Source organism: Mchenga conophoros, linkage group LG12 (genome assembly GCF_057382185.1).
Source record: "Mchenga conophoros isolate Kocher_MC1m ecotype Shallow Benthic linkage group LG12, M_conophoros_male_GT1.1, whole genome shotgun sequence".
In the NCBI taxonomy this organism is placed as follows: Eukaryota; Metazoa; Chordata; class Actinopteri; order Cichliformes; family Cichlidae; genus Mchenga; species Mchenga conophoros.
Genome location: NC_140537.1, coordinates 35,200,561 through 35,214,167, shown reverse-complemented (window position 1 = coordinate 35,214,167; position 13,607 = coordinate 35,200,561). Strand labels below are relative to the sequence as shown.

The following is a 13,607-nucleotide window of genomic DNA, read 5'->3' as shown; positions in this document are numbered from 1 at the left end:
GGGATTGTGGATGAACTTGACCTCAAGGCGTGCCTGAAGTAAGGCTAAAGTTGTATTGGTCTTCTGATGTAGTTTGAGAAAAATGAAGCTGCTACTTTACGTGTCTTCCTACATCAGGGTGTTTGTTTGAACGTTGTCAGTGTTGCTTCATCACGTGTGCGTTTCTGTCACAGTAAAGGAATGCCTACTTGGGAAAACTGCCGCATTCGATTGAGACCCACCTTCCCTTCCCTTGTGAAGGTCGCTCCTCCCTCCTGGAACATTGATACTCTTTGCAGAGATTTGTTATGACTCATTTGCTGTCACATAAAGCTCGTTATACATCTGGCCACAGCTGTGCAGAGCTGCACATCCACAAACTCACAATTAAACACATGTACGCAGATGCATAAACAGTTTAATCTGCACTACAGGGAGCGCGTTAACTTACATGCTCTCTCCAGGTGTGTCTTTCACCTCCACTGGCTGTGTCCCTAATTAAATTTTTACTCTCTCATCTCTGCCTGTGTGTCTTTCAACGTAACCTATAACTACTCTGACATTGGACTGCATGCTTAATGCACGACTTTCTTTCGTGTTTTACTTTTTAAAGTACTTTTTTCCAAGTAGGTCTTCTGAAAATGGTTTAATGAGGTCAATAGAACAAAGACAATCATAGACTTCTCTGCAGCCAGTCTTTTTGCATCCAGAGAAGTTGGCCCTCTGTATCCATTAGAAAAACAACACACTTTTCAGACCTGGAAGCTACAGCTAAGTGTAAAACGTTCCATAAATACTCCTGCACATAATTTGGGGCTGTATTTAACATGTTATTTTCATCTCACAATCTGTAAGACTGTTTTATGGAGCAGATCACTGACCTTGGATGCGTGTGCAGAATAAAGCAATAAAACCGTGTGCAGCCATCTTATTTAGTCTTCTGCGTTTAATGGTGTTCTGTCAACTGATGATGAGATGAGATAGCAGTTTGTTGTCATGTCTTTTATCCAATTTCCGCTTTTTTATACGTGGTTGCAGTATGGGTAATGTTTATGGAAGTGTTGTTGCTTTTACACATCCACACTTGTTATCATACTTGTCAAAGTTCAATAAATAGATTTGTTGAAGTGAAACGGTGAAGAGGAGTTCACTTTTCTGATGCCAACACTGTTGTCTTATTTTTGGATGGATGAATAGCAAGTTTAGTTTAAGATCCTCATTTCTCCTCATTTAAAAATAAATGTCTCCATATGTAAGAAGGGTGCATGATCTGATTTGGTCTTTTGTATGTCTAAAGCTTTGATGTTTAAGGATGTCATTTGTGAACAAAATCTAGACATGATGTGAGTGATTTCCTGTTGGTTATGAAGTGGTGCTGAGGTTTGCACCCAGATCCAAGCCTGCAGTAACCTTTGAAGTTCTTTCTTTTTGCCTCGCCTTGTTCGCTACAGCTGATCCTGAAAATAAGACCATTATACAAATGCAAGCACAGCTTAAATTACCATTTTAAATGAAGCGCAGCCATTGGGATGGACAGTCACCCCACCTCTCCATGAAGGCTCTACTTCATAGCCACATCTGCCCATGGACACTCCCGTCATGAGTGGGTTATTAATCATTTGGCTAAATTGGATTTATGTGCTGTAAGATGATATATGGGGGGCATATGCAGGCACTGGAATATTGATTTCATTTTGGCTTTAAGCTCAGACATCGTCAGCTAGGTGTTATGAGCTATTGACAAATAGCAGGCATCCAAAAGGGTGAAGCCAGCTGGCGGAGCTGATCTCTAACTTTTCTGTCTTTTTGCCCTATCTCATTGTCTAGTTGGCCATGGTGTTCGAGGCTTTTAATCAACACAGAAGTAGTTTCACACTACCTGCAGCAGAAATCCTTCAGTGTTTTACAACCTTAAGTGTAGAGGATGATAAGAGTTCAAAATGTGAAATGGTTTTCTTATGGTGGTGCTCGCATTTTGTAAACTGCAGCAGTAAAACCTTACTCCATAATCATGGAGCTCATACAAACCACTGCAGTGAGCAAGAGAGGTGCGATTCCCCCAAACATGGAGCTTAAATTACATTTAAGATCATTTCATATTCGTGTTCTGTATTTGAGATGCTCAATTACCACATAGTTTTGTGCTAATTAGTCGAAAGTAAAGTCCCTTAGGATAGTTTCATTATTATTATTATTCTATTTTTTTCAATCCCAGACCTGGAAATTTCCAAGTGAGTGAGCCAAGCAAACATTTTCTCTTAGATTATTATGTACAAAGAGGCCTGTGTGTTTGCAGTCTTCTGCCCCAGCTGTCAACGTCAAATGACTTGTTGGTGTGTTTAAATATGGCGACGATGAAACGAGTAATGTTGTTTTCCTGCAGCGATAAACCAAGCGTGACCTCGGCCATTTTTAATGCCTGCTTCAATCTTTGTCTCGACAGAACAACACGTCATGGAGGCCGCAGTCCTGTCAGGAGTGTACCTGCTATGGTGATGTGGCCATCTGTGGGCCCACCCACTGTCCCAACCCCCACTGTGACCTGCAGAGGGTAAGATATTTTACATTTGACAAATATGCACTTTTTCTTTTTGTCCCCTGTAATTATTATGTCCAGGTGAGCAATCAATCAGTTTACCTAGTGATGTTACCTAATGTTGTTTGTTACATGGCAGCTTTTGCTTCTGGTTTTTGGGTTATGGCTCATTTATATTAGAGCGAAAATAAGACAACTTCCCTGAAGCTATGAAAAATTGGGGCTTTCCGGGTGATTGCATTGAATTTTCCACAGTCAGAGACAATCGTAAGTGGTTGTAGCAAATAGCTGCTCGGTCAAAGGTTGAGCTTGCAACACCCACAACCTCTGGAGGATCACTCTTTATAACAAGGCGATTGTAGGATCGCCTGTTGGGAGACTAACTGTGTTCAAACAACTGCAGTCTGACTCTGACTGTTAGCAGAAACAAGCAAACGTTATTAACATTATTATAATGGTTTGAAATCTTCTTTGAAATCTGCTAGCTCATTTATTCAGCTTAAAATCTATGCTAACTTTAAAATTGTGAAGTTGCTAGTTCGCATGACTGAGGACTAAGAAGACATCAAACATTGACATTTCTTTAAAACCTCAGAGATACAAACAGGTGTTAGTGCCGTGGTGCAGTGAGACTTCAGTAAAGGATAAATGATGAGGACCCCACGGCAGTCATACTGGAGCATACGCTGTATTCGTGCAGATTTTGTTTAAACTTCTAACAAAGTAGTTTTGGTGCATAAACAGAAGTAAACAGAAATTCAATGACCTGAATACAACATGGGTTTTATTCAGTGGCTGAGAGGAGGCAGCAGAAACACTTAGCATGACAGCTAGAAACTTACAGTGACACTGGTACTGGGAATTCGGCTGCTGTCTTATCATACATGAAGCGAGCAGTGTTCGTACAACTGGTAATGTTACTTTGAGTTAGTGAGGTGAAGAAATGAGGTTCATCTCAGTCCATACGTCCATGTGCAAGCATGTTTCTCCCACACTCTACAGAGGGCAGTGGCACATACTTGTGACATCATTAAACATTAACTTAGGTTGTCTTAAAGAGAGACCACACAATTGTTACTGTTTCAACCTGTTAAAATAAATCTCCCAAATGCGGCACAAATCAGTCTTCGAGCCATTAAACTACGTTGGTTACCCTTTTTTTAGGTACGAAAGCAGCATCCCTCCAATTGAAATTCATATTAAGCCCTAACCTTGCCTTGGAAGTTCAGGAGGTTCACCTTTGCTTTGTGATATTTTTATTTCCTTTTATCTCCTTCTTTACAAGCACAAATCCACTTTCAAGGACCTGTTAAATCACTTTCCTTTGTGCGTTGCCCTTACAACAAGAATTCATGAACTGGCAGACTATTGTGCAGCCGAGTCTGGTAGAGCTGGGCGATATATCGAGTTTTTAAAAAATATCGATATATTTTTATACGAGATATAAGATGTGACAATATCCTTTATATCGATATAGTCTATGTTACGTTATAATTATACTTGCGGAGCCGCAAGTTTGCCTCTCTTTCGTCCACTTTCGTCTTTACGCAACGTTACTCGGCCTCGCCTCTCCTTCACTGAACACAACTCCCCCTCCTCCCCCATCGCTTCACCTGCAGGAAGCGACAAGATGGACACGGCAAATCTCCGTTAACGAGTTACTGCGCATCGCCCCGTGCGTGGGGCTGGACGGCGTCAACGTGTTAGCTAGCTAACCACGCTAACGAGCTAACCACGCTAACGCCATGCAGCCCAGAGGTGCTGCACGGACTAAAATCCTTTCATTTTCTCAAAAGTTGACAGTGCGCCTTATGTATGAATTCTGGTTGTGCTTGATGGCCGCGCACCGATTTTATGTGGAACACGGCGCTCAGCAATCTGTCAAAAAATGTTTTAGTACGACTTTGGTAAGCTACGGAGCTGCAGCGCTTGATGGATTGTCGGAGCATTACGGCTGAGCCTCGCGGAGTGATACGTACTGTGCTTCAACGTAATATTACCTTACTGTGTATAAGGACCATAAATGGCACCTGTTAAGAGACGTGGTTGCGAAGCGGATTTCAAACTCCAGGTTGTCAGTCACGCAGTACAAGGTGGGAACAGAGCAGCTGTGAAATCTGTCTTTGTTATAGTGCTCGTCTTTTAGTTTACATTTTGACTGCACATTTGTGAGCTTTTTGTTATGCACAAAAACAACATTGTTTTCTTTTATTTATGGAGCATTATTATTTAATAAATGCTCATAATTTATTTTTGAGTAAATTTTATGTACATCTGCTCTATGTTAATAAAAGTGCCTGTGTGACATCTGGGACACAGCTTTGACTAAGAACTCTCTTTTTGTTCTTACTTTATGGCTTTAAAAAAAAAAAATCGAGATATATATCTTATATCGCCATCCAGCTAAAAAATATCGAGATATGAATTTTGGGTCATATCGCCCAGCCCTAGAGTCTGGCAATTGCACCATTTAATTTGGCACAATGACAAATGTTCATTGAGCGTTCGTTCCAGCACCTTTTCTTTGGGCCCATTTTAATTCACATGAACACATTGTCAAAAATGTTTTCTCCCGTGCTTCTTCTCAGATGTGATCTAAACATCAAGCCTGCAGTGACGGCATCAGATTCAATCCCAACTCTGAGCTAAGGCAACAATCGATGTCTAATGAATTCCACTCCGCTGCCTGGCAATCCAATGTTAATTAAAAATTAGTCATCATGCTCAGCGAGCTGTGTGCTCCCTCTCCATTTAAAAACCTCTTGTAATGTGACTTCCTCTCACCTACACTGATTAAACAGAAATAAAGCTTCAGAGATTTTATCATCGGACAGTCTCCGATTATGAGGCTTTCTTTTGAAATCCAAAGCCATTATCTGCAAGCTTAACACCCCCTCCCACTGTGACCTTCCTAAAACGCATAACTAAATGCCCGCAACTTTCGACACTGTGGGTTAATCAGCTTTCCTCGATCTGCAAAGGAGTCCTCTCACTGTCTCTTAAAGCCGCATATTGTGTAGCGTGAACTGACGGCGGATGATGACACTGGCTTTTATCCCTTTTAAGCCGCTGTTATCAAATCGTGTGAAAAAATAAAATTATTAGGTAAAATAAAAAGAGTTTGCTGATGCTACTACAGGACCTTTTGTTGAATAAATTTTGATTTGAAACCTTTTTTTAAATGTTAATGATTAATAGAAAGTGTGGGGCATGAACGTTTTTTAGCTTCCAAAGGAGGTCAGAAAACGTTTGAGAAATTGAAATTGCAAAGAGGAAAAAAACAAAACAGAATATGTTCTACTCTATAATCATGTTTTCATTCTGAATCTTCCTAAAACTATTAACATTTTTTACCATTGGGAGCGGTAATAGTTTTAAAAAAAAACATTTTGTTCCCCTTTTATGACTCAGATAACAGTGAGAGGAAATGTTTTCCATTTATTAATGCAATCATTCTGACCCTTTTATAACAAAATGCTAGAATTGAAAGCAGACATCAGCTGTATCAGGTTCTTGATCTTAGTAGTGCTAAGATTGAGATACTTCTTAGTTGTATCTCACTGGCACAGCGGGTAACAAAGAGGCGACACAGCATGTGGAAATATGAGCGTCTGACTGCATGGAGACAAACGCGACTGGGAACATGTGAAGCTTTTTAGGCTTCACATGAACCTGAACATAATTCATTTGACAAAAACGAGGACAATAAAAAACCTCCGAATAGAAACTCCAAAGGTGCCTGACTCAGAGACCATGACATCAGTCGTTTAGACAGATGTACTTTGCACAATTGAAAGATAACCAAGAAAACATCATGGCATTTTTTTTGTTTTATGGTATTTTACTTTATCGTATAGTATGAAGGCATTTTTAAACATGTAAGTTTGTTAACGGATACAGGAGCTTATAAAGACGATTAATAGGACGGCCACAGCATTCAGGAAACATTAGAGAAATGAGTTTCATACATTCTGAATGTGTCTCTTAAAACGCCTCGAGATGCCTGGATAGCAGACAATTTATTATCACAGCATCTCAGTGCTGGAAGAGCCAGGACCCACTACAGCGAGCGATTGTGAGGTTGACGTGCACGTGTGTATTTCATTTGTATTTATGATTATTTTGCTTATAAGAGGATGACAAAAGCCTGCGTTACCCAAACCGGCAACACTAATTAATGAGCTCGCCTCTCACGTTGAGCACTGCTACCAAAGAATGACAGGCCTGTCTTTTGCTCCCATGGCCACACGATCGTCCTGTAAGACACGGGACTCGGCTGCACTCTCGACTTTTTGAAGCTGGTTGGTAACATCACTGTTGAATTAATCACATTGAGAGGAGCTCACAGTTCAGCTGCAGTTTGTCGACTCAGAGCAAAGATGTGTGAAGAGCTCAAGACTGAAGTGCTGCTTTCGTTACCGCCGGCCTCCAATGTGCCCACGGTTCATGAGACAGATGGAGCTGAAAGCCTGAGCTGCACAGTAGAGACTTTGAAACACAGGCAGGAAACTCAGTTAAATTAGTGAATTATGTTCGAAATCCAAGCCAACGACTTCTTAGTTTCACTGAATGTTTTTCATGTAGCGCTGGGGACAAGTCAGCTGTTCTCCTGTGGTAGACAGGCGGGCTGCAACAGCAGGAAGTGGCAGTGAATTCTGCATGTCCAAGGTAAAAAATGCTGTAGCTCCCACTTCAACCACTGCTGGTTAAAGTCTGACTTCATGTTTATAGAGTGCACTAGTCTTAAAATACAGTGGCCTAAATGATGAAGGCTTCCCAAATGTTACTGAACCTGCTCTAAAACGCCTCAGCAGATGCACGCATCGGTCACAGCATGTCCTCTTCAGTGAATTGGCAAATCTTTCAAATTGTTGTTGGGAAAGTGGCATTTTCCCAGCAAATAGAGACTAATTCTGTGTAAACAATTAACTGGAAAAGCTGCCATTAATACAAAATAATCTTGATACTATTCCTAAAGAAATGACAGCGTGTGTGCAGAGCCATTTATCTGCATGCAGGGATTTGCTCGTCAGTGTTTTACAGAAGCCTATGTGCTGTAATTGCCTTAAATATTGAACAAAAGCATCACTCTGGTGACAAATGAACTCTTGTTCTGTTTGATCCTAAACAGTCTCTGTTTGTTTGCACCAATAAAACTCAAATTGGATCAAATTCAGTTATGGTGATTCAATTTTAAGCAGTGGACAGAAAAGCGCGGGGGGACTCGGGGGACTGAAACCAAACAAAAAAAGATGAAAAGTTCGGGAGAGGAGACACCGAATCAAGAATCCAGATATATGAAAACATCCAGGAGCTTCATCTCATAATGTTTATTTTATTTGCACAATTCAGCCATTGTGACAGATGAAGTTTGAAGACAAATTCAAATTCAAATTCAAATTTTATTTGTCACGTACACAGTCATACACAGTACGATATGTAGTGAAATGCTTGGACAACTGCTCGTGACCTAAAGAAAACAAAAAAGGAAAAGGCTATGAATAAGATAGGAAATAAATATGAAAAATTAAAAAGGGTAAATTTAACTAGGAAGGAATAAAATATAAATTAAGGTTAAAAATGAAATAACTGTACAACACAAATTAGAATGAAGGGTAAATTTAACTGGGAAGAATAAGATAAAATATATAAATTAAAGTTGAAAATAAAATAACTGTACAACAAAATACACAATACACAATATAGAACTATATTACTGTTAAAATTCACTTCGGGGGCTTGTTTCTACTTCTAAATTTTGTGTGCTGCTGGGTGATTAATGGCGAGCTTCAGCTAAGATATGAACTCTCTTTTTCTTTATTTGGGGAGAACTATTACCTGCTGCACAGCTCAATTTCCATCTATTTGTTTCGCCCACTTGTTATTTCTACACTGATTTGTCATTTTTCCGGGTCTTTGTATGCAATTTTGTCTTTCATGCTGCTTCAGTGTAGCTCTATTTGATTTTTTTTTTTTCCCTACCATTTTTCATTTGGAAAAACACACTCTGAAAGCTCTGGGGGATCTTTTTTCTTCCCTTTCACAAATCGCACTCACCTCCTCCTTTTTCTTTTCCATGTCACTTCCATAAACATCACCGAAACCTCTAACAGGCTCTGCGTCTGGCTCTCGCCGCTTTCACGTTCTCTTCCTGCTGCACAGCCGGCCTCAATTAGTGTGAATGGGCAGCGCAGTTAGAAGACTCTGTGTTGCATATGTTTTACTACCTCCATTCCACATGCTGTGTGCTCCTGATAGTCTTCATTGACTCATTATTCTGTGCACTGATGTGTTGCATGTCAGTTGATCTTCATGGAAATTGAGAGGCTGTATATTTGAAATGTGATGTATCCATGCTGGTTAACTCATTTCCTCTTTCTGATTGAGTTTCTGAGTGTGTTTTCTCCTTTTGTCAGTCTATTCATGTTTGTGTCTTTTAAAAAGGGCGAGCATTTGAGGATCCCCACCAACAAGTGCTGTCCAGAGTGCGCCTCCTCATCCCAGGGCTCCTGCCAGTACGAAGGAGTCATTTATGGAGTAAGTGATTATAAAAATGGCTGCTTCTCTTTCACCATACAAATTATTCAGGGTTGAAATGTTTACACCAGGATGCAGCAGCTATAGATCAGTTTGCCAGAAGTTTATTAAATCATTGTCTTCCTTTTCCTAATTCATCCCTTTTCCTGCTTCAACATGGCACAAACTCAGGTTCACAAAGAAAGTGACAATCGGTTTGCACAGACGATTCACCTCATCAACTTTCATTTGGGTGAACCGACAGGTTGACCGCGACCTGGGCCAACATCAGCATTTGATGCTTTTATGGTTAAATGGGAGGAAACCCCTGCAGCCAGGCTCTAAAGCTGTGTGGAAAACCTAAAATTAGGAAAATGAAGTCTGTAAAAGCAGTGCATTATTTCTTGGAATGTCATTGTTTCACGGTCGTGGGGAACGTAGAGTAGGGTTGAACTGAAAGCGAGCCATTTATTTAGGCTGATGACAACAATACGAAAAGGTAAAAGCTAAAATTTTAAAACACTAGGGCTAGAAAACAGCAAAGCAAGGGGAGCAGACCCTGTGACAAAGGCTACGTCCACACGTACACGGGTATTTTTTTTCGTTTTAAAAAATAATCCCGTCCACACGTAAACGCAGAAATGAAGGATAACGCTGCTAGGAACATGCCAAAGCAACAGGTGGTGATATATTCCTAACTGTGTAGAAATGTTGGCCAATCAGAAGTCTAGAAGCCTCAGTGGGAAATAGTAAACAAAGCTGGTGCACAGGAGCAGAACCGAGTCCTATGTGTGGAGGGACAGTAACTGTGTGTATATGTAAGCATTTAAACACTGCAGAGAGTACAATTAACAGTAACAGTATTGTAGAAATTCATTTCACCGAAACAATAACGTGGCGCACAGTGTGACGTCAAAAAAGGCGCACACCTTTGATGCTGCGTTTTCTCCGTTTTCCTCGTCCACACGTAAATGCAAAAACTGAGTTTTCGAAAATCTCCACCCTGGCAGGCGTTTTTAGAAATCTCCGTTTTCAGTGACCGAAAACGCCGTTTACGTGAGGACGAAAGGTGCAAACGCATAGAAAAATCTGCGTTTTCAAAAATACCCGGCTACGTGTGGACGAAGCCAAAGAATAAAGGGAAACATCAACTATATACACACACAGAACGGCAATCAGGGCAATGGAGGCCACCTGGGGAGAACAAGACACAGCTGAACTAAATCCCAGATGACGAGACAAGGGAAACAAAAGTAACAAAAAAGCACAAGGAAAACTAAATCAAGAAATAAAGTAAGACGTGAGATAACTACATGGGGAAAACGCATGAATCAACTTAATACACCGAGGGAGGAAATAAACGCAAAGGCAACCAGGGACAAAATGAATGACACAAAAGAAGAACACATGACGCAATCATCAACGACACTGAACCATGACACATGCCCAGTAATCATTTATAGATGTGTGTTTTCTCTTGTATGCCACCCTTTTCTTAAAAAAAATATTATAAAAGTTACTCAAAAAGTAAAAAATGTTCTGCGTGAACAAACCAAAGTCATTCAGCTCATGCACTGGTAGAGTTTGTAGACTCATCTCGACATGCTGTAGTTATTTGAAGGACTTGCATTGAATCTCCAGTCAAATCTAATAAAAATGTTTTAAAATATTTTGCATTTGCCCCAAAATAAGGTTTTAAACATATTTTATAAAGACTTTAGTTCTCAATGGCTCTCACTTCTATTGTCTCTGACATCACTTATGAGCAATAAGAATTTAGTCAGTCTAATCCTGTGTTTTCACAAAGCTGACAGGTCAGCCTGACTCGGGTATTTAGACATGCCTCCCAGTGTCTGACTGTTTGGAAACAAACGCAGCAACAGCTTCAGTTTTATTTCATTTTTTATTAGTTCATCAAAGTTGTTTTTTTCTTTTGGAACCTGCTGTTTCCTTCTCTGCCCTCATTTACAGGCTCATATCAATCATTTGACACTGATGAGTTAGGAACTTGTAACCGCTCTTCAATACCCAACTCCTCAGTCACTTCCAAAAAAAACTAATGCTAGTGTTCTCCCCCCTGACAAAAGCATCTCTGGCTGTTTCATTTTCCATCAAGTGTCCTCTAGTTTAATGACGTTGGCTGCCATTTTGGATAGTAAACGACCTGAAGAGAAACAGGTCTTTCTTGGCAATGATTTTAAAGAGTTTGTTGGCATTGCTTGCCTGGTGAAGTAGCACTTGACATGGATCTGAACAGCGAGAGGAGAGATGAGTTTTGGAGAGGAGTAATAGCATTTTAAGAGTTTTGCTGCATCTTCTTTGAAGGGCAAAGAATAACATTGCATTGCTGCCGCTCCTTTTCCAGGAGACACAGTCTGGAACTGTTGACTTCTTCCTTTTTTCCAGAAATACAAGGTCACACAGGATGATGATCCTTATATAACTGCATTCTTTGGAGACTTTTCTGAGTTTGAACTGTCGCTCTGCAAGAGCTATAATACAGAATTTTAATTCAGTACATCACTGGCAGATTTTTCCCTCAGTATTGAAAATAAGGGAAAAATATCCTGGCTGGTAAAACTATAAAGTTCTTAATTGTTTGCCACAGACTTCTTCCTGGGGTGAAAACGAATTTGGATAAATGCTTCATTAAACCTAAGACTAATTAGGTGTTTTACAAAGGTTTAAGAAGGATTTCATGCAGGTTTCTCAGCCTGACACCTCTGAAAATGAGAGAAATCAGATCTTAACTTCTATCATTATGACTGCAGGCATGATGGACCTGCTGATATCTCATTTAGAGTGAAAGAACTGCTCTGGTCTTCCACGGTATCCACAAATGGATGTATAACAGATGGATATCGAAGTCTCTGTAATACCTCAGAATGACTGTTTAATCTATCCTGTTCTGTCAGTCACAGAAAAGAAACATCTTCATGGTTTGCATGAACATACACTCGCCTGAAGTGATAACTCTTTCATACATGTGTGAAGAAAAGCCTGGGAAAATCACCAACAGGCTTACAGCACTGCAGTTTAGCTATCAGTCGAAAAGCTGTCGTCAACTTAAAGTTTAGTACAAACTTGAATTAGATATATGCATGTCAGCGTTCAAATGTTAAGGCAATGCCTTTTCACAGCGTGCCTCCCTATCTACATTCGCATACACCCTCTTATATTTTAATCAGGGTTTTGCTCCTTATCGCTTCTTCTCATGGTCTCTCTTTGTTCTGAAGATCTTCTGCCCCTCTGCGACTCTGCTCTCTGTCACTCAGGCTTAGTCTTACAAAGTCGTCACGTTTACAGAAAGAAAACAGCTTTCCTCTTGTCACTGTCTCTCTGCTGTTTCCTCGTCTTTTTCTTTGCACCCTCGTTGTATTTCTCTGTGTAACTGTCACTTGGTTTCTTTGATTTCCACAGCATGACAGTCAGTGGAGTCCCTCGCCTTGCTCAGTGTGTACTTGCTCCGGAGGGAGCGTATCCTGCAGCACTCGCCCCTGCCCACATCTCACCTGTCCCGGGGATCAAAGCCTGTTCACCCCAGCCGGGGAGTGTTGCCCCAAGTGTGCCAGCAATGGAGGTGAGGGCTAAATTAGGGCTAACACATAGCATACTTTGTAGATTATAGGTGCCGCTTTTTTTCCACGCAGATTTCTTTTAAATGATCATAACTCTGTGTAGATACATGAAAAACATGTTGCATCTCATGGAAATTGTTTGCTTCTTTTCATTAATTTAGACAATAATTGATCTTTAGATATCTCTGAAAGGGCATCTACAAATGGGTAGGATGAGTACGATATATGCAAACAGAGCAAAACTGTGTGGTGGTGACTATGGATATGATTTCTTTTTGTTAGTTTTCAGGAGTAAATGAAAAAGGAAAGACTTTGCAGATGTGTCACATTCTTTGTGTCATGGTTTGCTCTGTGGCAGGTAGGATGCAGGACCCAAACGCAGGACTCACGCACAGGAAATTTATTGCTGGAAATCACTACTACGAATACAAAACAAAAACCCGAACACTATAGGGTACAATACGACAACTACCAGAGAAAAACACAGGGCTTAAAAATGGCAGGGAGTAACGAGGGAATGGGAAACAGGAGGGAAGCGCAGCTGGGGCTAATCTGACATAACGAGACACAGGAAGCAAAGCAGGCTACACTGACATGGGACACAGACTATCAAAGTAAAACAGGAAACAGGACACATACGCAAAGACACAGCTTTCTACTTAATTGTCTGCAATTTAATATTTGGCACCTGTTTATCTTGCTGCGCACCCTTCTGCTAAAACATGAAAATTATATTCCAGTGAACAAATGACTCATGTGAATCAGCCTCTGTCTTTATTGTCTGAAATGTGTCTCAACATTTGCACCAAAGGTGAATGTTGCCGTAGCTCTTCGGATACCAAAGCTTCATTAAATCTATAAAGTGTCGTATCCTTTTGCTGTATCTGTTTCCAAAACTAAGTTAAGACTTGAAAAAGTAGAAGATATGAATCTGCTGACCGAATGCATTTAGGTGAGAACTGCAGGTAAATGTTGTCCACACAGGAACAAACCCTTAT

At 40.4% G+C, this 13,607-nt stretch overlaps 1 protein-coding gene across 1 annotated transcript in view; it reads left to right on the top strand.

The window, feature by feature from the left end:
* Positions 1 to 13,607, top strand: part of fras1 (Fraser extracellular matrix complex subunit 1) — a 303,829-nt gene that overhangs the window by 94,779 nt on the left and 195,443 nt on the right. Inside the window, exons 3-5 of the mRNA XM_085295515.1 lie at positions 2,423 to 2,530; positions 8,960 to 9,052; positions 12,452 to 12,611. Coding sequence (XP_085151641.1) covers positions 2,423 to 2,530; positions 8,960 to 9,052; positions 12,452 to 12,611 — 361 coding nt within the window. The remainder of the gene's footprint in view (positions 1 to 2,422; positions 2,531 to 8,959; positions 9,053 to 12,451; positions 12,612 to 13,607) is intronic.